Here is a 23,804-nt window from a genome sequence, read left to right as displayed (position 1 = left end):
CCTCGTCCCAAGGACAAACAGATGTCAAGGTCCACTGTTGCATTTCACCTGATCTAGTCAGCTCTTTTCAGTACGTTTAGAACCAGAATACCAGACAATACAATCACCTTGCCCAACACCATGATCCTCGTCCCAAGAAGGACAAACAGATGTCAGGGTCCTGTATTGGTGACAGTTTGTATCTATGATATTACGCGAATCGTTCAGAGCTGGATAACCAGTGATGGTCTTCAATTTTGATTTGGCAAGCACAAACATGTGAAGGACCTGACTTCCGACTGTCCCAAGCCAAGTACTTCTTTAAGACCCAAGAGAGTACACGAAAATCTTGTAAAAAGTATAAACAGGTTTATTCAAAACTTGAATAATAACAATCTAGAAAATATGTACATGATTTATGAAGATGTTCTTCTCTACCTCTGAGATAGCTTATAGAATAAACATACCGAGGAACGGAGATCTTTTAGGTAACAACTATAGTGCTTTGCAATAAGGCTTGCATAGATACATCATCAAAGAGAGGGTAATCCAGCTATTTCGTGCATGTGTAGCACATGAGATCACTCTAATGTTGACCAATCACAGGTCACTACACAATGAAACTGACCAGTGAGTAGTCAGATTACATCTGCGCCAAGGCACTTGATCTAGGAAGACAATAGCACTGTAATATGATGTCTACATGTTTTGGTCATGCATATAGGCGTAACGTTGCGTCTTTGGCACATACAAAGCAACCCAAATCTAACTGAAGGCAAATATAATATGGCGTAGCTTTTCGCAACGTTAAAGAATCAAAGCACTTGTAGTCCTGCATGAGCTGGTGTGACAGGTATTTGTCTATTCTGATCGTATGTTGCTTGGCAAATAGTCTCTGTGAAGCTGATACTGGAGGGATGCGGTCTATGACAAAACATTTACATACACAGTATGGCACAGTCCAGACGATACGCCGCTTGGACAAACAGTTTCGTCAATACTGTCAGTAAGTCCGACCGATATCTTCTGGAGACACGAAAGATTGAGCGTAATGTCACAAAGAAGTTCACAAACGCACTTCTGTTCTCGCTTTAGAGACAGACGCCATTCAAGCAGTCCTGGCTTTACGAGCCTGGTTTCAAGAGCAGACGACACTCTCGTGAGCCTCAAGATCCTGTCATCCACATTGGTGGCCACCGGTATTATGCATTTGTGGGATGAGATCAAACACAGCTGTTGACGATGAAGCCACTCAAGTATACCTTTCCCATGTCTGTTCGCCGGGTACCGCAGCAGCTATCGGGTTGAACATCTGTCGGAGACCCATGGCGTATTGATAGGAAGGAGCAGCACCTACCGGAGCCGAGTTCTGGCCAAGGTAGGAACTCTGAACAGGTCCACCGAAAGGTCCTGGATTGTCCATATTGTACCTAGACGTGGATGCATCATATGCTTCGTACTTCTGATCGACTCTGTAAGGTTGAGACTGGTGGGCCGGGAGTTGTTCCATCTTGATATGAGAATTGTCCTCCTCTCTGTATTTGTAGTCTGGAGAGCCTGCGTGGTAGGAAGAGGAAGACGTTGATGAGACGGCTTGATGGAGCCCGGCCGTCCGGGACTGTGACGACTGTTCACTGATGTCGTAGGGAGAACTGATGCTGTTGCCGCCGTTGGTGCTACTGGTGGTGCTGGTGTTGTTGGGCATGTAGGATTGGATGCAGGAGCTGGCGGAAGACACTCTGTAGGAATTGGTCCAACTCGTGGCCGTGGTGGCCGGGACGTTGTTACCCTGGTTGCCGTAGCAAGGTGTGTAGTGGCCGGGGTGGGGACCCTGGTGGGAGCCTGGGAGGGTCGTTCCGGAGGGGGGTAGGTAGCGATCAAGGTCCAGAGGGTCGTCGAAGGGATCGATGATTTCTGGGCTAAGTTCTCGGAGATCAACACGGCTGAAGTCTATTGGATGTCCAGACGGCCCTAGTTGTCCTGAAACACGAAACAAACACATTTCAAAATAAATACAAAACGGTGTTATGTATTTAAATACGAAGTGTTGTTCGTATGAACTTGTTCATTAAAAATAAGTACCACGAAAACTACATGTTTCTACGGCTTGTTAACTCAAAAGAATTATCAAAGTTTACTCATTTCATCTGACACACAACTCACCTGTTCCAGCGCGGACTCCCTTTCTGTCATAGATACACTTCAAGTTGAGGGCCTCGTGCTGGTTGGGTGTCGTGGGTGGGGTAGGAGGGCCGTTTGATCCCCCAGGCTGACTCGAACACTCGCTGGAGCAATCATCGCTTGGTGATGAGCAGTCACCCACGGGCTTGAGCAGTACCCCTGGTGGAAGAGGGCTGGCGTTTTCGTTACCCTGTTGCTGTCCCTTCAGGGGCTTCCTTCTACGGGGTTGGTATTTGTAATCAGGGTAGTCCTTCTTGTGCTGAAGACGAAGTCTCTCGGCTTCCTCCACAAACGGGCGTTTCTCATCCTCGCAAAGAAGTCTGTGGACCAAAGATTTTGCGTCAGTTCGGATTTCATCAACAAAGCACAATAAGATCATACACATAATGACCATCCCCATACCGGTTCGAGTAATCGCAACAAACTACATATAACGTCAGTGACATGAACACCCACTCTTGACTATCCTCAGACACAATCGATTTCACGTAAAGGGCACCAATAACATGAATGGACCTCTGAAAATCAATAATGACACCAGGTGTTCGCGAGTAAGGTTCCTTCAGCTTAAGTAGTTATGAATCCTCGTCCTCACAACCTACCACCATTACAACTCGGACTTTCCAAACACCGATGTAACTAAACCGTAAGTGAAACATTATGACAAATGATATCTCCATATTAGATTTTACAAACGTGCAAGAGCGCCAAACGTGCAAGAGCGCCAAACGTGCAATAAGACGTACTATCGTTTATGTTGTAACATTTGAAGAAAAATTCTAAGAGGTGTGTTTGTACTGTTTGTTTTTTATTCTATGAAGAAACTTATAACGTCAAACCTAAGCGCCCAATGGTTATGAACTTATCGTTTCACAAATCACTACCTAACGTGATGTGTACATAACGTATTTGTTTTGTGAAGAATGTTGTTGGCTTAACTCATAATATCTTCACTCGATCTTTTGGTCCTGTCGCTAACAAGGGTACATTGTGGCAGATAGCGTTATACACTTCATATATATATGTTTGCAAAGCCTATTTACTGGTCATGTGACGTGTTTTATACAATGAATAACTTCATTGAAGTCACTAATACTGGAAACAGGGATTCTTAATTGCAGGTGTTACAAAGACGAGATCGAGTCACCTGTGACAAAGCTCAGCTAGATTTTCCTGAGAACGCGTAGCAACACACGTACTGCGCGGTAACTTTGTAACCCAATCACTCAGGCGGAAAATCAGCACGTTCCGCTGAAACATAGGGCCGGCGTTTTTACCTACAATAACCCTGAGGCCATAATGTTCTCAAAAGCTGATTCTTATGCAGAGGTTATGGAAAAGGCTGGACATCAATCCGCTGGCAATGTTTGACAAGATGGCGGTACATTGTGTTTGGACTGCGAGACTTTGTAATGGCGGCCGGACTCAGAACATGAGCGGGAGCTTTGGTTAAACTCACCAAGGTCTTACACCAAAACCCTCCCGCGTTTCTCAGATGTCAGGTTTATACAAAGACACGTCAGAACAAGCTTTGTTGACAGTGAAGATTCAGTTTAAGACAATTTCAGCTGAGTGGTAAGCCCTGCATGAGTTTTACAAGGTGCGTTTAACCAAACTATGGCATCAAGGTCCCCTAGATTAACTCTGAAGATTATCCATTAGGTCTGAAGGATCTGCATGGAACACTGTGCTTGGCTGTAGACGCCTCCCGTGAGTTGGAATCGGAAAAATGTCCATCAAGGTCGCATCAATATTAATCGCGGATTAAAAGGTCACCTCAGTGGAATTTGATGTATTAAATTAAAAAATGTTTCTCTTTTGGACATTCCTTTACTGTACAGGTTTGGTTTGAAGCAAACATGATCTTCGAAGAGAAGATTTTTCAGTGCATGTTACACAAGCGTTGTTGTTACTCACATTAGGCAAATATAATTGAAATTTAGCAATATTTCTTTTTAATGTACCAATATTTTTGTGTTCGGGTTCAGAAAAGATGAAAAAGACACCTTCAAAAGTGAACCCTATACTGCGGTATACCCATTCTTCAAATACTGTTTTCTCAGTAAAATATAGTTATTGTACCCATATTTATTACTAATTCACTTATCGCTGGCTCTGTTCAGACAAACTGACTCAAGTTACGTTACGAAATTAAAAAAAAATCTACCCTCGAAATTGATGACTATACATGATTTCCCCCATCATTATGAATTATGAGGTCTTTGGATCTTGACAGGCATTCCTCCACGTCCCACAAATGTACGGACGGATGTCGATGGAGGAGGCTCCGACGAATGAGTAGAGGCTGATAAACTGGTATTTCCGATCTCAGTGTGATCTCAGCGGACTTGTGGAATGCCATGTCGTTACCATAGCGTTGTCAGGGCAATAGTTGCGGTAACACAGAACCCAGTTGACCCTTCTTGTTTCCTAAACTTCTGTTGAACAATCCGTCAATGAAAGCCGTCTCTTTGATTGACTTAGTTGTATCTAAATTAATTCATATGAACTGATACAAAGTGACCTCACCATACGCATTAACTCTGATTGAGTTTGACGAAAGTTTACAAACGTGAATATCACTGGTATTGACAAACGTTTCTTTTCAGTTTTACATTCTCTAAAAAAACATTTATTTTCAGACATTACAAAAAGTATTTGATGTTATTTTTACTGTTGTTGAAGTTATTCTAGTGTAAATGTAGGGAGATGTATGGAGTTTGAGAAAGTTCAACCTCGTGTCATGTTCTTTTGTGCTTGCAAGCGTTACAAAGTGATGTTGTCTCTTACTTCCTAATCTTGTCTCTTACTTCGTCATACTGCCAGATTGTAGAATCATGGGATTACATGTCCCTCCTACCAGTGTTGGGTAACCACGAAAAGGCTTGACAAGGGATTCAGTATTACCACTGGGTAGGTTAGACTAGCGGCAACGTCAACACACGTGACAGAACGTCAAGCAATGGCAACAAGGTCACGCGTAATGAACTATTTGTTTTAGCGAAAGCAGACAATGGTTTTGGGTCAAATTCGACAGTTTTATGCCGAACACTGTTTAAGGGTATTTCCGACATTAGTGAGCGTATGCTAAGAGATGAATGTGCCTGTGGTCACGACCGCACGAGACATGCACGTGCTGTTGGCACTGCCGGTAAACTTTGACGAAGATTAATGATTGTACGTGACTTGCAAATTAACGTGACTTTCGCTACATTTCAATTGTATCCAACGTCCCGTCCTTTAAAAATGCAAACAACAGCACGCGATTCGTTGGTCTACCTCAAACGGCGGTCGACCTTTATGGAACATTGTCAACAAATGCGTTCTTTACAATGGACATGAAGGGAATACAATGACTTCATGAAGGGAGTTGTTGGACAATTTGATTAGTTTAATTCAAATATCGTTTGAGTTGACTAAAGTTTAAGACCTCCTGCCCAACAGTCTTCATTGTTTAACGCAATGTATCACTTTAGTGATAGTTTTGTTCATAGTAACCTCAAATAATACATTGAAGAAGATCTTACAAAATTTGAATAGTCTTTATATTCTGCGTTTAATGCCCGTAATTTAGAAAATATAACTCTTTATCTTTAAAATGCAATTTCTGTAACTTAAACAGTAAAATCTTATCTTATGCGGCTTGTTGTACAATTGCATTGCTACAGTATGTTTTGTGCTCCTGATAATATTGTTTGGAATAACAGGAATTCCATGTAAGTACCTCTCCATAAATAAGACACATTTTTTTCTGAAGGTTTACTGAAGCATGATAAAGGTAATTTATGACATACATTGTAACTGCTCGTTTACATCACCTCTTTCTTTGATGTGCCGCTAGTAAAACGCGCACCTTACCATACATCTAGACCCTCGTAGACGATTTCAAGAAAATGGTGTTTTTATCTTTTTAACTGATTCTAAGCAATGTGACAGACAGACAGAAATTTTTCAGGTAAAAAATAAAAATAGAACATTTTTAAAAACAAAACAACCTAAAAAGCTTCAAATGTTTTAAATATGATCATATTCCTGTTTATATAGTAGTTTATTAAAAGAATCATTAAATTTTCTGTAGTGTGTGTTATGAATTTCCCTGAACTCAGTCTTGTCTTGTATCAGCAATAGGCCTGTCGAGTTACAGGGCAAAAGAAAAAGTGAAAATTTATTGCGCTGACAGGTTTCCATACCAGCAAAAGTGACATTAACAGAGTCTGCAGAAACATGCGGACTGGTTCAACCCGGATGATGGCTGCGCGCCGCGGAAGACTTGCACGTGCGAGACGAACATCAACAAGTTGCAACGGAGAGGCCGAGGAATTGGGAGTATTTCTATGAATAAAGACAAAGATATTCCAACCCTTCTCTCCGTTCTGGCTCAGACGGGATACCGCCAAGGCTGGGGACATTCTTCCATGTTCTGAGACACCATGACACGTGACGTAACCCTGAAATTGCGTGTCTTTACATGGTGTCTTTATCTCAATAAAACGAAAAACATCCTTTCCCACTTTGAGGGTTCATCTTTTTATTTGCTCTTTATTCCTTATTTCGTCTACCTACCATCAATCGTTGAAGTGACAGGTTTATGTTAAGACTGTATCTTTCCACTGCGATAAAAATTATTCTTTTAGCCGTCCGTCATTATGAAAAGTATGAATAATAATATTGACTCGAGCGTCCTATTACTATGTATTTATTAACGCTGCACGAGCGATGACGCGTTTAATATGAACATAAACTGAATTTGGGAAGCTTATCTCAGTTATTTTATGGGTTTTTGTGGCATGATAATTTCCTTTCTTGAAACGAAAGATATACATTTCGAACAAAAACATCTACCAATTGAGCAGATACCTACAGAGATATCATTCAAAGTCGTGTAAAGCTGCAGTACAAATGATTCGCGAACGATTTCCTTTTTTAAAATTCTTTTCAACCAACGTTAAATGTATATTTCTTGCTATGTGTTAGACATTGTGCTCGTGCGTGACATTGATAAGAACCTAGTCATTTTTTCGGCACCTCTAAGTATACAAGATTGAATCTATGTATTTGATGTCAAATACATGTACGTTCGTAATTAAAGCCGTCAAACGTTTCCAGGAACTTTTTTCTCGCAGAGCGAGCACTGCTGAGTCACATGAAGAGATTAGGCTGCATGTGTTACACTTGATAACTGACTCATTGATAGAAAGGAGGGACAATCTTGTCAACCTTGTAAAACCTAGAGGCTTTTAAAGATAATATATACAGGATTAAGTTGATTTAATAGTTTTTCCATGACCATATTGGTTCCAGAAAGGCGGCGCGCAATACGCAATTTCAGTCACAGCAATAACGAATACTGTTTATCAAATAATGTTTAAAAATATTTTTTTTACAACATTAAATTTTGATTGCAAAGAGTGAGATTTTGCCTGAAACTGTCTGTTTTATTATGCTAGTACCGTGAAACCGATCTGTTTTAAAGGAGAGATACACTCTGCACTATGGCAGGGTAAGGAAGACTAGGTTAAGCTCCTTTCTATTCGACAAGACGTTGGAGGCGGTACAAAAGCTATCATTTGTACAGTAATTAGTACCGGGGATACAAAATGAGGACAAATACCCATGTTGGTAATGAATTACAAGTGACACATTTTGCACTGTCGCGTGGCCAGGCAGTGTTGACGATGAACATCACGCGCTCAGTGTCAACTATGCGGCTAGCACTTCTAATATTGAACGTTGGAGGGCAAAGGAACTGGGTATAGGAACATTGCTAAGTTGCCCGGGCCCCTGTTGTGGCCCAGCCCCCTCCCTTAAAAACCCTCACACCTGTGTGCGATCCCCGGAGGACGCCAGAAGACCCAGGGCTGATTTGGCCAACGTCTGTCACATTGTCGCGACTTGTCGTTAGTCTTTATCAATTTGTTATGTGTCCAACATCCGCCATATGGGTTCAGATACATCACGCGCTGTCCTATGGTCAGTGCTTGTCCGAGACTTAGCAACGTGACGTTAGACTGGTCAGAAGAACGGGTAACAAATGTAAGGATGTTAAATCAGCTCGTGAAAAGGTGTTTGTTAGTTGACACATTTTGTTTCCTTTCGCTTTGAACAACAGTTTATATTTGAGAATTGACACCGGCTACTTGAGCGCCCCTTTCTAATAGACAGCGAAATAATTGAAATAACTGGACATACTACGTGAAATAACTGCAAAGCCTGACATCGCATTTTAGAGCATTTTGCATGTAACCGAGAGGTAACAATTTTCACGGAACAGTTTAAATTCAAATCGTATCAAGTTACAAGAAATACAACAGTTCACTTGGATTTGTCAGTTGAATATCGTTCATATGTGTTTCATGACTTAAGCCCAAATGAATGTTTATTCAAATAAGTCGCTAAAAAGCGAAATAAAGTAAATATTTATTTGATTCTAATATTGAGAAACAATAAAAATGTTTCTTGTATTCTGGTTCTAAGCAACTCAAGAAATATAACTTTTCTTCTGAACATTGTGTTATTTCAAAATAGTCCTCATCACATATTTGTTTTTGTTCAAAGGTCTGCATTTTATCAGGTGTTGAAAAAATATAAATTTGTGAGGGCCTAGGAATATCTAAAGAAATAGGATACTAAAACAACACGATGCCCCTACTGTTCGCCCGCCTGACGTCTGGTTAACTTAGATAACTAACCCTTGGAATGTATCCTCGGGTTATTTAACATTTAAGCATGTCAAGACAGGATATACTTGTTAAAATTCTTCAGCTATAAGTTTTCATTGTTACGTGTTGTGGGATAAGATGTGATTGTTTATAAGTGTTACTGTGGCGTATATATGTGTTCCTGTGACATGTATCTGTAAGCCCGTCAAAAGCCCATGTCCGCCATTATGACCGATATCTCTGATAAAATGGCGGCAGATCGAAAAGCGGCGACTGAAATGATGGTATCAACAGCTCCTATCAGTTTGGCCAGATAGACCGACTTTGGCGGAATTGTTCCCATTTGGCAAGGTCTGACAAATTGTCACATGTATGTCTGTGTATAAACACAATGTCGTAACAGCGATGAATTAATTGCCGTCAAGCAGAGGCAGACGACATTCATACGAAACTAAACGTCATTCGTTAGCGCTGTAAGAGTGATGACGCGTTAAATATGAATATAAACTGAATTTGGAAAACATAATTCTGTTATTTTAGGTTTTTATACGATGGGAACATTCGCGTTGGAGTCGTTTTGTCGGATTTGTTGTCGACCAATACGAGCTCGATACAGGAGCGAGAGTAATATTGTTTGGATAAGAAGATAACCCTGGATTTTTTCACCGTTCTCACTCTTTTACATTTTAGACATTGCGGGAAAAAATATATTTCTCACGATTCGAGCTGTGACTTATCAGGCGAGAGACGTCGGAAAGCTGCGATATCCTTAACGCGGATTTAGTTAGGACATGCTTTTTGACCTTTAAACACATTTGAGGACACGTCGTGGACCACCCGCTCGTCCTTTATTGGTCACGGGGATAAAGCGTTGGGGTGGGAAGTAAAGTGTGGCTGACCTGGAAAACAGCTTTTGGAGTTAATTATGTTTTCAAAGTGACGCGAGATATTTTACAAACACCTCGGGTACGAATTCTTGTATACACTGCAGGACAAAACTGTATACGTCCATCTTTGACTGTTGCAAACTATGTCACAAGCAATATGGTTATTCGATGACGAAGTTCATGTAGTTGATACGGCAAATCATATTCGGATTTAGATCTTACTTTTGCTGTGTTTTGATGACACGTTTCAGACTAGTAATGTTTTATAACATTTGTAATCTTGGGGGAAATTCAACTGGCAAATGTATGCTTTTCTTTGCCCGGCGCTGAAGTTAATATATTTCAGTTTTTTGCATAACTGATCCAAAAACTAATTATTTCAGTTTCGGTTGGAATAAAGTGTTGAATGATTTCATATGTAACGGGAATACGGCGATTGAATGCACATTCCCATTCTTCGAAAACCAATACTTTTTAAATACCCGAAGAAAATAATCAAACATTTAACAGAGACAGAAAATTCAGCATGTCGCAGTATGCATTAACCGTTCTTATTTCTATACTTAATTCAACAATTTCCAGGTGACTGTGAATTATATGATGCTACTCGGTGTAAAATGTATTAATTATTACCATGTGGACATAGTGAATTATAAGTACAAATAAATTCTATGCGTTTTGGAAACGGAATGGTAAACTGTAATTTCCCTTACAATCAACATGCATAAGATGGGTTGTAATCGACTTCTAATCCACAGGTAAATAATTACCTATGTCCTCTTATCTTGTCCTGCTTCGGCGGGTAGCATTGTTATAGAATTTGATACCATAACAACGTTTGAGCGCATCTCTTTCAAAAGCCGAATCTGCTGTGTCTCGTTCATAATAGACTCCACGGGGTTACTCTTGCGAGTTAAACTTTAGTTGTTAGTTTTTAAAAAGGGTGAGTTTGATGGGCCGTGATTCCTCTGAGAATTTGACGTACGAAAGTCGAGGGCGCAAAGTAACCCATGCGTGCGAAGTGCGTCTAACTGTATCCGAAGCGTGCACTAATCGTGGCACTGTGCTCTTCACACTGGGCACAATCTGCACCCCAATGCACGCATGTCCTGCACGAGCAACATTAAACGCGCGTCGCCAAAACGCAACTTTAATATCATACGTGCCAACACTGTTATCAATTACGGATAGTCTCCGAAGATGAAAGCGCGTTGGAGTGTTGTCCCCCTGCAGGTAAAAAGGGTAACTCGGTCGAATGCCGGTGGGGACTCACACGACACACCTCTCCCCCGAACAGTCTCAAATCTCGGGGGAGAAACGCGAGGTGCCCCGATTCGCCCCACAGATCTGTGTGGTCCGAATTAAATCCTTTTCGCTGCCCTAGTTTAGCTTGATACACTATGTTATGTGACGTGGGGGACTTCTTATAGGGCGAGCGCGACAGCTAAGCCGTGTATCGAATATACAGTTTCGCAATGGGTTGCTTCATCCTGGTTACCGCAAGTGCTAGTTTAGATTCGTGTAAAGAGCATTTCCCACACGAACTGAGATTCTTCGAAATTTAGTATTTCGAAAAACGTATGCTCTGACATTTTATGATGAAAAGCATACTATGGATATAACTGTATGCATAAACAATCGGGTTTTACTCATAAAACAGTCAACGGCCTCGATATTGTCGGGTTAAGATATATGGCGACAACCTTTGTTGACTACAAGTTGGTAGACTTTAAAAAGCGACATATAAATTGTTGTTTTCAATCAGCATTAAATATAATTAAATTAAATTTCAATTTAAAACAAAATGTTTAAGCAGCGCGGTTAAACAGTTACGGGAGTGGATGGATTACCAGATATACGTTGAGGGAAGGTATAAGGGGAGAATTCTGCAATAAACAACCTATGAAAGTGACGATAAATTTATACCGTCAATGTCTATCAAATAGCAGTAATTTAACGTAACAGTTTGTCTGTGGGAGTGACGTTTATTGCTAATCTTAATATTTACAGTCTTTCACTGGAACGGCTCTATGCATATGTTCGTCTGGTCTCGCTGTCAGTGCGAGTTTCGGCGAGATTCGTTTGATCTAGCGATGTGGCACCTATTAAAATGTTAGCTAATTTGAATTACTTGCAGCCGGAGGGGAGACTTCATGACATATGACATCTTTACTGATTAACCTCTCAAACGCACAACATGGGTCTACAGCCTCTTTTAACTTTCTTCGTCTTTCAAACAGGATTAAATGTACTTGGACAGATATGTGATTAATTAGAGAACAGAATACAGTATACTGTATTTAGCGAATTTCTTTACCCCGTGACGTCAGTTGAATGAAGTGTCAGTTTATTGTTTAAGAACGCATTGGTTTCTTTTAATACTGGAATCATTTTAAAAAAAATAATGGCAATAATTGAACTAAATGATTAAAATGCCATCAATTTAGACTTTCGTATACTGTATCAATATCAAATGTATTTATTAACCTATAAAATTAAAAATAAAGGTTCAAGTTTAAATCAATAAGCATTCACATCAGATATCCGTATCCTAGAAGAAGATCTTTGACAAGCTGAGAGTGAGTCATGGCAGCCTCAGATATTACAGATATGAAGTTGGAAGAAATCAACAAGTGGTTTAAACGTTTAAACATGTGCTCATGAATTTCGCCAACGCTGTTGCATATTACATCCCCAGCCTAGACGAAATGTGCATAATTCATGTTGATAAAAGTAAATGATAAAAGTTCAAAGTTGATTGTCGGGTATTTAAACTTTACAAACATACAACACGTTTACAATGGGACAGATCCTGCTCTCAAAACCACTTATTTCCGTCTCGCTCAGAAACACATGGTTTTAAACTTTTTGTGCGGAAAATAATCTTCTGATCTAGTTTGAAAGTCAACATGGAACATCTGCAGAACATGAAGAACACTTTTTTGGGGATAAAACCCCCTTCTACGTGATCGCTCTCCGTTGACGTAGCAGTCGGCAGCCTAGATTCGGGTCGACTGGTGTACCATGCATTAACGACAAGGTGGGACACTTCCATATATTAACAAGAACAAGACACATTTAAATTCTAGCAACACTACAAAAGTGCTAAGCTTTGAGTCAGTGAACTTCTCTAAATAGGAACTTCAGCGTAGTTGAGATTTAATAGTGAAACAGTCTGTTAGAAACCACATAGTATGTTTACAGGTTAGGGTATACAGACAGGAACAGAGAGGGTGTATACAGGGTTCATTCCTACCTCCAAAGCTTTCCTAAAGTCTTGCTCAGTTCCGCGTTATGAAGATGAGGATATTGGTCTGCAAGCTTCCTCCGAGCAGCCTGTGCCCATACCATAAAAGCGTTCATAGGTCTTTTGATGTGGGGCTTTCGTTTTTCTCCTCCGTTAGCCCTTGATGGAGTGGACACAAGTGACCAGTCATACCCTTTGAGGACTTGAGACACTGCCTCTTGGATGTGCATGGAAAACTTAGGGTCATCCGCACCAATACCCGCAAGTCTTTCCTTCATTTCTTCTGGGGTGGGCATTCCGGGTGGGTCCCCCTCGGGATGTCCAGGTGAGGGGGAGCGCAGGTCGGGAGAGCGGCTGTTCTCAGTGTCGCTGCTCATGGTGTTGGATGGTGTAAATGTTCCAATATCAGTGATGGTGGTTATGTCGTCTGCTGTCTTTCCAAAACTGATTGGACGTCAGACGTGAAGCCTTGTGTAGTCGCTAGGACAGTTTGCCTGATAATGAATTACGCTAGACAGTGTGGTGGATTTGATAGTGCCCAAGAACGCCCTGGGGGTGCTGTTGATGTATGTAAATGAGTCGCTGTAAGCCCCGCCTCTTCTGTTCCCCGCGAACCAACGGTGAGACCGGCTCGGCTGTAGCGGCAGTGCGCACAGGATGAAACGAATTTGTCAACTCGACTCACATTACCACTCTCCGGGGCGGAAAGAGTAGAACAATCTTAATAGCAGTTTCTGGCTTTAATCGCAGTGGCCTGCTCACAATATGAAGATAATAGGAGAAAAATAAACACTGCCTGGTAGAGCCCATAGGACACGTCCTCCTGTAAACCTCTTCCTTTTGCCTGGGGTATTAAGTGCTAGTTATGCTGTAAGGGTGGACGTGGTCAGACAGCAAACCTACCTCACCTATCCATCAAAAATAAAACCTAGGTTTTGGTAATTTCGTCTAACATATGCATCACTTTCTGCCGTGGTCTGTCTAAAACTAGCAATGGATATAAACACTTGGATAAATTCATCTTCTTAGTCTCAAAATTATTTTATTCACCTTGATATTGCATTGTACTGTATGTTTTGTAATCTGTTTTACAGATCCATTGATAAACAGTCACTATCGCTGTACGGAGCTTGTCGCAGCGCGCGACGCCTTGACACGGCCCCATTTCATTCATAAGTTGCAGGCATCACGTGATCCTCAAGGTCGTGGCTTCAGGGGGCGGGGCAGCGTACCCGATTATTGCCTCAGCTCAGCCGGGTAGGCGAACCATTCATGAGCTGTCTGTGGAAATATCTACCCGACATGTGCCGCCATTGTACAGCGTACAGTTAGTCTGGTTGTGTGGTTGAACAACACACGGCGTGTAGGCTTACCTGACTATACTCCAAAGTGATTTGATCACGAAAGTAAATATCGTGATGCTATGTGTTACAGATAATATGCATGACGTGGGTTGTCAATCAGACTTCATTATCAGTTCTTTGGCGGCGAAGTGAAATCATATAAATCCGCTTTATACCCCATTTCCAAATAGAACCTGGCGTTCATATCCATGTACACGACGTGCTTAGTTCTGTCATTGCGGTCCAGTAAGCAATGTCACAGTAAAAGGACTTTCGTCAAGAAGTACTGTTAAACATCAAGACAATCACTGGCGCATAAACACTCACATGTAAAACCTATTTATTTCTAGAGGTGCTTGAAACATCACCTTATAACAGGCACATTAAGAAGTCGTTTTATCCGCCAGGACCCATTAACTCGCAAATTTAAAACTTCGCTTATCATGTTTTTTTTTTCAGATCATATATTTTATCTAATTCAACATTATTATGTACTTCAGTTGAGAGTTAATAATATATTGAGGAACTACACATTTCCGTAAAGGATACTCCTAGTACTTGCTCTACAAGTGAAGAAATGAAGTAGGTTTTATATATTTAACACAGTTCTTAAGAAATACTAAAACTTAAGCTCTCAGGACGGTTTTCCGATTCTCTCATTGACGAACAATTCCAAACTAGCTTTACATATTTACCATTATCATAAACCCTTCTTCACTCTTAGGACAAATGCATAAAACTAAGTGTGTGTATAGTTTATATACTAACACTCTTGAGGTGAATTCCGTCGTTAATAAGACGCTCTGTAGTGTCTCTGGAACGTATTCGGCGCCTGGCTTTCAGGCCGTTTCTCCTTCAAGAGTTATTGCCAGAGAATCGTCCTGCGATTCTTCATCTTCAGGCACCAATGGCGCCGCGAACTTTTCTACAGCTAATTACGATGGCTGCACAAACGTTGAAGGGGCTGTTGATTATCTGAACAGGACTATTAAGATTTAATTTGTGGGTTGTGGAGAGATGTCGGGCGAACTCTCACATAGGGAAAGTCTATTGATAAGCCCTGTGAAGGAGTTTTGGGGTGGGATTTTTGGATTTTCGTTGTGGTTCGCTCTTGAAGGGGGCCACGACTCACTAACCCCCGTTGGGTATGGGCTTGAAACCGTTTGATCTGCGATCAGAAATGGCTGTTTCTTTGAACATGCTACCATTTTGATATGATTGTCTACTTGTACATATCCCCGTTAACAGATACCATTAACTGCTCTAGGTTCTATTAACCCTTGGTGGTACGGCAAGGTGATATACTGTGGCCAGCGTTATTATCCCATACTTTGAACCGTTATTTATGAGTTAATCAAACTCAGCGAAAAATATTATTAAATCATCACGAAGCCGTTTTTTTCCGTTTAAATTTTAAAAATGTGTGAGGTGTATTGTTACGGTTAATTGTGGTCTAAAAAGCTGTTAGAGTTTAAAGGGTTACAACATCCCTTCCAGCATGAATCAAGCATGGAAAACAGGAAACTTGCAGTCTGAACGCATGTAATGAATTAGGGGCTAATTGGAGTCACCCCTTGCCGTCCCTCCCATCCCACGGGATAGTTTATACAACGACTATAATTAACCACATCAAAGAAATAAACATCTACAGTAATATGTACAGTTAACACCTGTAATTAACAGGTAGATGGCGACGAGGAGCGGTGGCGACCAAAACCGTATCATGTCCTTGCTGCACGTGCATTACGATCAAAGCTGTCGACAGAGAAGTAACATGCACGTGCAAAACGTTCCCGTCAGTATCGGTTCCTGTTCGTCATTCAGCCGTTACAAAATACGGTAAAAATTATCAAACTCCATTCAGTTCATTAAAGGCATAATGGCCTCACAACTGCCTAACATCCCGTTAGCTACCTCCTATATGGCTATTGTCGTTTTTAAAGTATCCAATGGCAAATAAAACGTTATGGAACGTATCTTCCGAATGGCCTTCTCGAAACGTTAATGTTTGCTCATTGCGCTATAGGAACATTAACGCATCAAAGGGCTCTGCACAGAGTTTAGTTACTATTGGCCTATTGCTATAAGGCGTTTGCGTGTGAGTTTTAGCAATGTTTTGTTTGAGACATCAGGAGAAAGATATTAAGTCCTTTGTGATAATAAACCTGTCCAGCTTCATAGCGCCTGGTTAGGGTGGGCGTTGAGGTGTGGGGCAGAATTAGGGTGGGTTGGGTAAGACTGGAAAGGAGTAGCAGGGTTAAACCTATGTGTACTTGAGGGCTGGTTTGGAGTTCATGGTGTGTGTGTGTGGGATGGTGGGGGGGGGGGGGGGGGGGGGGACTTGGGGTTTCGGTTCTGTAGCACTGCTGAGACTGTGAGGAGGGGGTTTGTGTGGGGTTTTGATGGTGGGGGGGGGGGTGTTAATGTGAAGTTTATTTTAGGTATTGAAGTGTTTTCGGACAGTCTAGACAAAGTATTTGGCTGGATGGCGGGAAAAGACTGTGTTGGTGTACGTGTGATGTAGGGGTGTGTTTGTGTCAGTAAAGAAATCTGAATACATTGTACTTGCATGTTCAAATGTCAATTTATCAGTACGCAAAGTTTCAATGGTATTATAATTTATCACGTATTTGTTACAACGTTACATATTGTCAATACCTCAGTATACCGTTTAATAGATGTAAAACAAGATACAGGTATATGGATACATACCCCACTTTTAGGTATTGAATAAACGCACTTTCAACATATTTGTCATTGGTAGAATCATTGACAATCGAAACTAAACAAGCATTCGTTCGGAGCCTGGACGTTACCAAAACACAAGTTCGTGTTTCAATCAATATCTCCATTTCATATCAAGATTATTGTTTCGAATGTAATTATTGAAATGGATCACTTTTATGCCTAACAAAAACAGTTTTAATTGTTTCGCCATGATCAGGTGATTAAAAGCGTTCCTATAAACGATGTTTTGTCACTTGTCTTACTGTTTGCGTTCACAAATGTTTACTAGCCATTTGGCACCTTTTTCGTTCTGTCGTGTCATTGAACGTGGATCGCGACTTAGTGCATACCTGCGTATATTACACCATATATCCTTACAGGTCCCGGTTAACTCTGCGGAATGTGTGTGGAGCGATTGTATAAAGCTAGAGCACATGGTACAGCTGATGTGATAAAATGGCCAGTGACCCTTTGACCTAAATCTTCATGTAAATCAGATTATAAATTCTTTGTAGATTGTGTATGGTAGTTTATTCACGTCACAAGTGTAGTGGGGTAGGCCAGTAGTTAAATCGTTCGGTCGTCACGCCGATGAACTGGGTTCGATTCCCCACATGGGTACAATGTGTGAAGCTTATATCTTCGAAATAGAGGGGCGGTTGGGTAGCCCAGTGGTAAAAGTGTTAGCTCGTCACGCCGAAGACCTGGGCCGAAGATTCCATATTTGGACACATTACTGGTGTCCCTCGATGTGATATTGCTAAAAGCTGCGAAAACCCTTACTCACTCATTCTCAGAGTGTGTAAAGTATATAAAATGGCAAGTTACCAACTGAACCCTGAGTAGCATAACTGAATGTAAGCATATCGGGGTATGCCTAGTGTCGATATTAGACCATGGTGCCGACATCAGGCCAATAGAATCGATATTAGACCATGGTGTCTAAGGACTTTTCTGTCTTATTTGAACGGCACATTGAATTGACATGGCTTAAGTTTAAACTGTTTCACAGTATGTGGATTTAAAAGAAAGATAATGAACAACGCTGCAAGTTCTATCTATATGTTTTCATAGCAAAGTCTAAAGACTGGGCCTATTGCTCGTATCTTTCAACTTAAAGTGCAGGGAATCTAAATCTTGAACGAAGAATAATCTATGTGCCGGTACATTTGTGTATTAAATGATAATGTTAAAAAAACAACAACCGTTTTTCAAATGTTGACTGAAGTGAAATTATGTCCCTGAATCATTCACAGCATTTACATTATAATTCCAGTTCATATCATAATTACTTGCATCGAGAAAACGTGTTTTCTTTCCGCACAGTTATTTCCTTATAGGCAATAATGTTAAGATTTCTAAACGTGCAGATTGAACTTTTGCTTCTTGTTTTGTTGTACGTGGTAAGAATGATTATATTATTTCAGATATGGGTTTATAAACATCACAACAAATACGTTTCATTAACACGTGATTTGTTCCAGTACTACATAATGTTTACTCTGAATAGAGACAGATGGACGATTTAGAGACTGGATTAGGTGTACTGTTCTTGGTCCACAGTGACTCGGCAACTCGTGATCAAATTTACATAATTTCTACATTTAACAGACACCTGCCAAATTAAACCTTGAAATTATGCTCTCGTAATATCCTAATGCTGAACTGTAAATTTCGACTCGTCAAATTTCAGATTGCCTAAATTCTCCATCGTGTCATATTAAAGCGTGTGGAATTTTTTAAAATTGCGGAGGCTCTAATTACCTATTGTCTGCTATCCCTTTAAGTAATTAGTTTGGCACCTGACCTAACCAGGTATATAGCGCCATGGTGGCCGAGGGGGCTCGTGACGCAACGCTCCGTGTCCCCCTCGGCCCTCTTAGTGTCACATTGCACTCGTGCCCATATCGGGATGGCAATAACACCGGTCAAAATGAAAGCATGCACGCACCATAATATCTTCAAACTGTTATGATGAATTCCACATGACGATGTTGATGTGTCGCGGCAAGGAGCTGTGAAATGAATTAGGGGCCGTCCCAAATTAAGACGGTATTGTTTAGAGGGAAATAGTTTTCGATGGATATTCATTACAGTGTGTTCTTTGGATGAATGGTATATGATTTGTTATTATTAATTAAGATTGTATCGTGGGTTATTCGTTATAATCAACACTTTTGTTTGAATTGATAGTTTACATAGTTTCCTGACTGTATATCACAGTAAGAATTTTGAAATGACCCCGGACATATTTGACAACTCCTCACAGGGTCATCAAAAGAACTATGCCCCCAGCAGCGATACCTCGCCACCAGACACCATGCTGAATTTACAAACGCGGACAAACATATGATCGCTATTAAGTTCTTCTTGGGGAAATACTCATACAAATTAGCCTCTTCAGACTTGATCTAAAGATGCTGTGAAACCAACATGCTAACTTACGATCCGACTTTGGGTGTTCCCGCCAAAACACATGTCTGACATGATGTCATCAACATGTCGTCTGCTTGGATGGCACCGGGATTTGTGGGTGGGGTGGAAAAAAAATCATAACAATATCACAATCCACATCCGATGTGTAACTTTGACAGATCCAACATTCCTTTGAATTTGTTTCTCATTTCAACACGTCTCCCTTGCAACGCAACACGTTTCCTCGGCGTGCGTTTTAGTGCTAGGCGTCCGTGGTTAACTATGGAACATGTTGAATAAAGATTGGTAGGGCTTTAACAAAGGACCGTTTGGGGTGTATACAGTACTGGGGACTTAAGGTTATGATGGGTAGATACATGCGGGCTGAAGCTGGGAGGGGATGCGTGAGTGTGTCTCTGCGTGTCTTGAGCATGCGACGGTGGTGTAGGTGTGTTTAGGATGTACGTATGTGGGTAGGTCGCGTCTGTGCGTATGGTGTGATGTTGGTGTGGCGTGATGGTGGTATGTGTGTCTGTGTTGTGGTGGTGGCGATGTGTGTGCGTCTGGTGTGGTGATGATGATGTGTGCGTGCTTGTGTGTATAGGGTGTGCGCATGATGGTATGTTGTCTTGGAAGTTTTACATTGCTACGCTATTATAACTGTCCTCCAGTATAGGAATAAAATCTGTCGCAACTAATCAGAAAGTATCTGACTTCCCTAAAGATCAGTTTTAGTTGACGGCTGTATGTGATTGTTTTCGAGACGTGTTTACTTATGTGCTACCAGTCCATCTTGTTATCAGGTGTACCAGGCCAAAGAACTACTAAAATCTTACAGGCCACAACAAGTTGGATATAATAGCTGTAGATACGATAATGCTGACGTAGACAAGTGTCTTCAAACAGTTTAAGGGTCGTGTGGCCATGTGGTAAAAGGGCCGTTGTACAGAGGTATGTGTGTCTTTGTGAGAAACCTAAGATCGGGAGTTCGAATCCTAGTTTTGTCCATGATTATGTTCGACAGCACCATAATCGTGTTCTTGTGGTTTTTGTGTACCGTTCACGTTGGCAAAAGGCCAATTCGCTCGCTGTCCACAGTTATCTATTTCCTGATCTTACTACGCTAAAGGCTCGGGTTCGAATTCCACATTGTGAGAAGCCTGTTCCGGTAGAAAGCTGTGATATTGCTGGAATATATTCGCTGATTCACTTACGAGGTCGCTCGCTTACCCAGTATTGAGTCCCGATTCTCAAAACGTCCGTAGTGCAACGACATTCGTAACGCTACGCACGCATTGTGGATTGTTATTAACATATTTTATTCACAGAGAAAAGGATTAGAAACAAGTTCTACAACATAGAATACCCTCTCCTTGGTATGCACACGGGTCATTTAGATTCCCGCAACTATAGCTGACAGTTAGTGGACAAAATATAGTGCCAGTGAAAAAGAGATAGAGCTTATACAGAGTATTATAAATATGCGGATCGCGTCCCTGAAGTCGTTTTTAAGCTGTTATTGTGTCTCATATGACGTAGGAGCGGGTGGTCTACGTTTCTGTTGTGACACGTTGATAACCTATTGCCTTCTTCTTCTTCTTCAAAATTACTGGACTCTTCGTTGCTGTAAATTTTACCTGATGTATTATGACGATGTTTCGTTTATAACATTTTCCATGCATTCTATACCCAGTCTTCATTATCTATACTGAGTGCCCGTTGCCAGCCATGCTACACGTCCACTTCATTCATATCCGTGCCTGTTTACTCACACCAGGATATTGAGGGACATTCCAGTACAATAGCTAGATCCGGTTGTTGTATCAGCTCAGTATGTCTCTATAAGTTGAACGTTTATCTATCCACTAGATATATAAAAGCCTCAAACTATTAGAATACTACTACTCTCTTACAAGTAGTCCGTGGACCATGTATTGTGCGTATGGATTTGCATGACTATCAGATTGTGCGATTCTATGGTATTCTTTGTGTAGTGCAAAGAAAGTTGTATTTCTGTCGGAGAGAAACGAGATAAATCTTTGACTTTAAAACTTTATTCGCTGCGTTTTTCCGTTTTTCTGCTGAGCAAGATCCGTAACGTCTTGAATTAAATAGCACTGTGAATGCCAAAGCCGTTCGTGAAATGACACATCCGTTTGCGGTTAAGTCATGGGAAAATACAGATTAATAAACTCGTGGGCAGGCATCTAAATATATACACGGAACTTGGACGGGTTTATATGAGATTAATTGAGGAGTGGGTTCCGAATGTACAATCGTGTGTACATCGGCAACTGACAGTCCGCGATAGACTCAGGTTCTCAAAACTTCAAACACCGCCATTGCAGTCAGCGAATCGTCTAGTTGCAAGTCGCCACGAAGACGTAAACATATTTTATTTAAAACTGATATTGAGAGTGTTTGATCATAATTTGTTTTATCAACATTGCACTGATAAGACTGACACTTGTTGTAAAAGTTGTGAATATTTCAGTTGTATCGTAATTTACACAAGCAGCGCGCCACATCCAGCCTTCCCGTTGCTCGTGTGTTTAGTCTGCGGCGCTTGGCCCGACGTTTCGTGCCTTTCTGTCACCCGATGGCGATGCCGCCCGATATGAACATCGGTTATTTGTGGTCTTCAAAACTCGATGAAGAATTGACGAAATTTGTCAACTGGAGCACCCTAGTGGGCAACTCCCGTGGGACCTGCCTAGAATATGTTTGAAATACTATTTTCGTATGATCTTTTGGCATCAGGGCGGCGCGTAAATGGTAACGTAAACCGTTCTCTAAGTTTCACGACATCAAGTCTCCGCCGGCGTTTTGGCCGTACTAAATGAACCCACCAAACGCGGGCAATATCATTTATTATTTCATGACAGATGTATATAATGTTATGATTACTGAGAGTGTGGATATGCTAAGAAAATAAGCCAGATCTGTATTTTGACAGAATGAGAATAAATAAAAAAATATAGAAAATATATCCATTTTGATAGCCGCCATGTTAGATGTGGTATTGGATGTTTAAAAATATTGCCCGATAAGCGCTATTAATCAGGTCATCTGTATTCAATTATTTATATAATAAATACAAGGGGAGTACGTATTGTCAGTGACATGTAATATGAATCATATCAAGGTTTATAAAGCGCACTCAGCTGAAGTAGAGTGTAGAATATAGCGAAATCGAGTATGGAAACGTGAGATGAGAAATGTTATCTGTTGTACAATAATTATTAAACTCAATGTGTGTAAACAGATATCTATTCTGGAGTAATGGGTTCTTTTCTCAGTCTTGATGGTAGGAACGGCAGCATATCTATTCCTATATTTTAGTCTTACAGTCCCTGAACTACATTATTTTCCCTGCTGCCTTGCCCATCCTGTCATGTTAAAGCTCTAAATTAAGCACGTCTAGATCACCCCAAGTTCTCCCAACTCACTGGGGCTCCTTTTCACTGGGGCTCCTCTCAAATTACATATACTGTTTAAAAAAGTAGGGGAACTGTACTTTCAATGTACATTTGTCGAGACATATGGGATTGAATCAATGTTGATGCAATAAGAATGGATGTTTTGAGAATGCATTACCACATTGATTTCATTCAAAGCAAAGCTGTTCGTTCAGTTGTCTCCCTTGTTAGGTGACTCGAGTATGTCATGAAAATGTCAGATTTACAATTTTCAGTCAGTAATGTCTGATTTGACCTTGAAAACCCTGACCATGCACAAATGCGAGAAAATTATCGGAAAAAATGGCCTACAGTGATTTATCGACCTGCCTGAAAAACCTCCCATGACACCCCATGCACGTGTAAGAGGCTCCGACGTTGTGCACGTGCTTCACATGCATTGTTTTTGCGTGTGGTGATAACGTGAAATGATGCTGCATACACAAGATAAATGTCATTGTAACGTTCCTCAATGGGTTTTCTTTCTACCAGACTTCAAACTTCAATTCCCCTACTTTTTGTGAACAGTATATATTCAGGAACTAAGCTTTAACCTGTCAAATATTCAGACAGAATAGATGATATGTTGCAGCCATGTATTAGCAGAAAATGTTCATTTGACATGTACATAGGGTACACAATTGTCGGACTTCCGTTTAAGAGAATATCTTGTCTCGTACACGGTCCGGCACTAACACCTCACCCGTTCAAAACTGAAAAAATTTAAAGAAATAGCTGATTTAAGAGATTGTGTTTACCTTGGGCGATAAACACTCATGCCCAAACAGGATGTAAATTTATTCTAAAACTGAGAACTAGTATCGGGGCGGTTTGGTAGCCTTGTGGTTAAAGCTTTCGATCGTCACGCCGGAGACCCAGGTTCGAATCCCTACATGGGTACAATGGGT

The 23,804-nt window shown here is 40.9% G+C and overlaps 1 protein-coding gene across 1 annotated transcript; it reads right to left on the bottom strand.

Annotated features, from left to right (window-relative positions):
* Positions 1–331: 331 nt before the first annotated feature.
* On the bottom strand, positions 332–13,499 carry LOC137284655 (transcription factor Sox-10-like). The gene is made up of 3 exons (XM_067816553.1): positions 12,963–13,499; positions 2,143–2,480; positions 332–1,959 (listed from the first exon to the last, which is right to left on the bottom strand). Exons 1-3 carry the CDS (start codon positions 13,328–13,330, stop codon positions 1,232–1,234), a joined length of 1,434 nt encoding a protein of 477 aa, XP_067672654.1. The 5' UTR covers positions 13,331–13,499; the 3' UTR covers positions 332–1,231.
* Between the last annotated feature and the right edge of the window lie 10,305 nt (positions 13,500–23,804).

Source organism: Haliotis asinina, chromosome 5, assembly GCF_037392515.1.
Source record: "Haliotis asinina isolate JCU_RB_2024 chromosome 5, JCU_Hal_asi_v2, whole genome shotgun sequence".
Taxonomy (NCBI): domain Eukaryota; kingdom Metazoa; phylum Mollusca; class Gastropoda; order Lepetellida; family Haliotidae; genus Haliotis; species Haliotis asinina.
The sequence above is the reverse complement of the archived record's forward strand: the minus strand, read 5'-3'. Positions and strand labels throughout refer to the sequence as shown.

Coding starts and splice junctions, on each gene's coding strand:
- LOC137284655 (XM_067816553.1), bottom strand. CDS start 13,330: ATGAGCAGCGACACTGAGAACAGCCGCTCTCCCGACCTGCGCTCCCCC. Junction 2,481..12,962: donor ACTTTAGGAAAGCTTTGGAG/GTAGGAATGAAC, acceptor TTTGGTCCACAG/ACTTCTTTGCGAGGATGAGA. Junction 1,960..2,142: donor GGGAGTCCGCGCTGGAACAG/GTGAGTTGTGTG, acceptor TTCGTGTTTCAG/GACAACTAGGGCCGTCTGGA.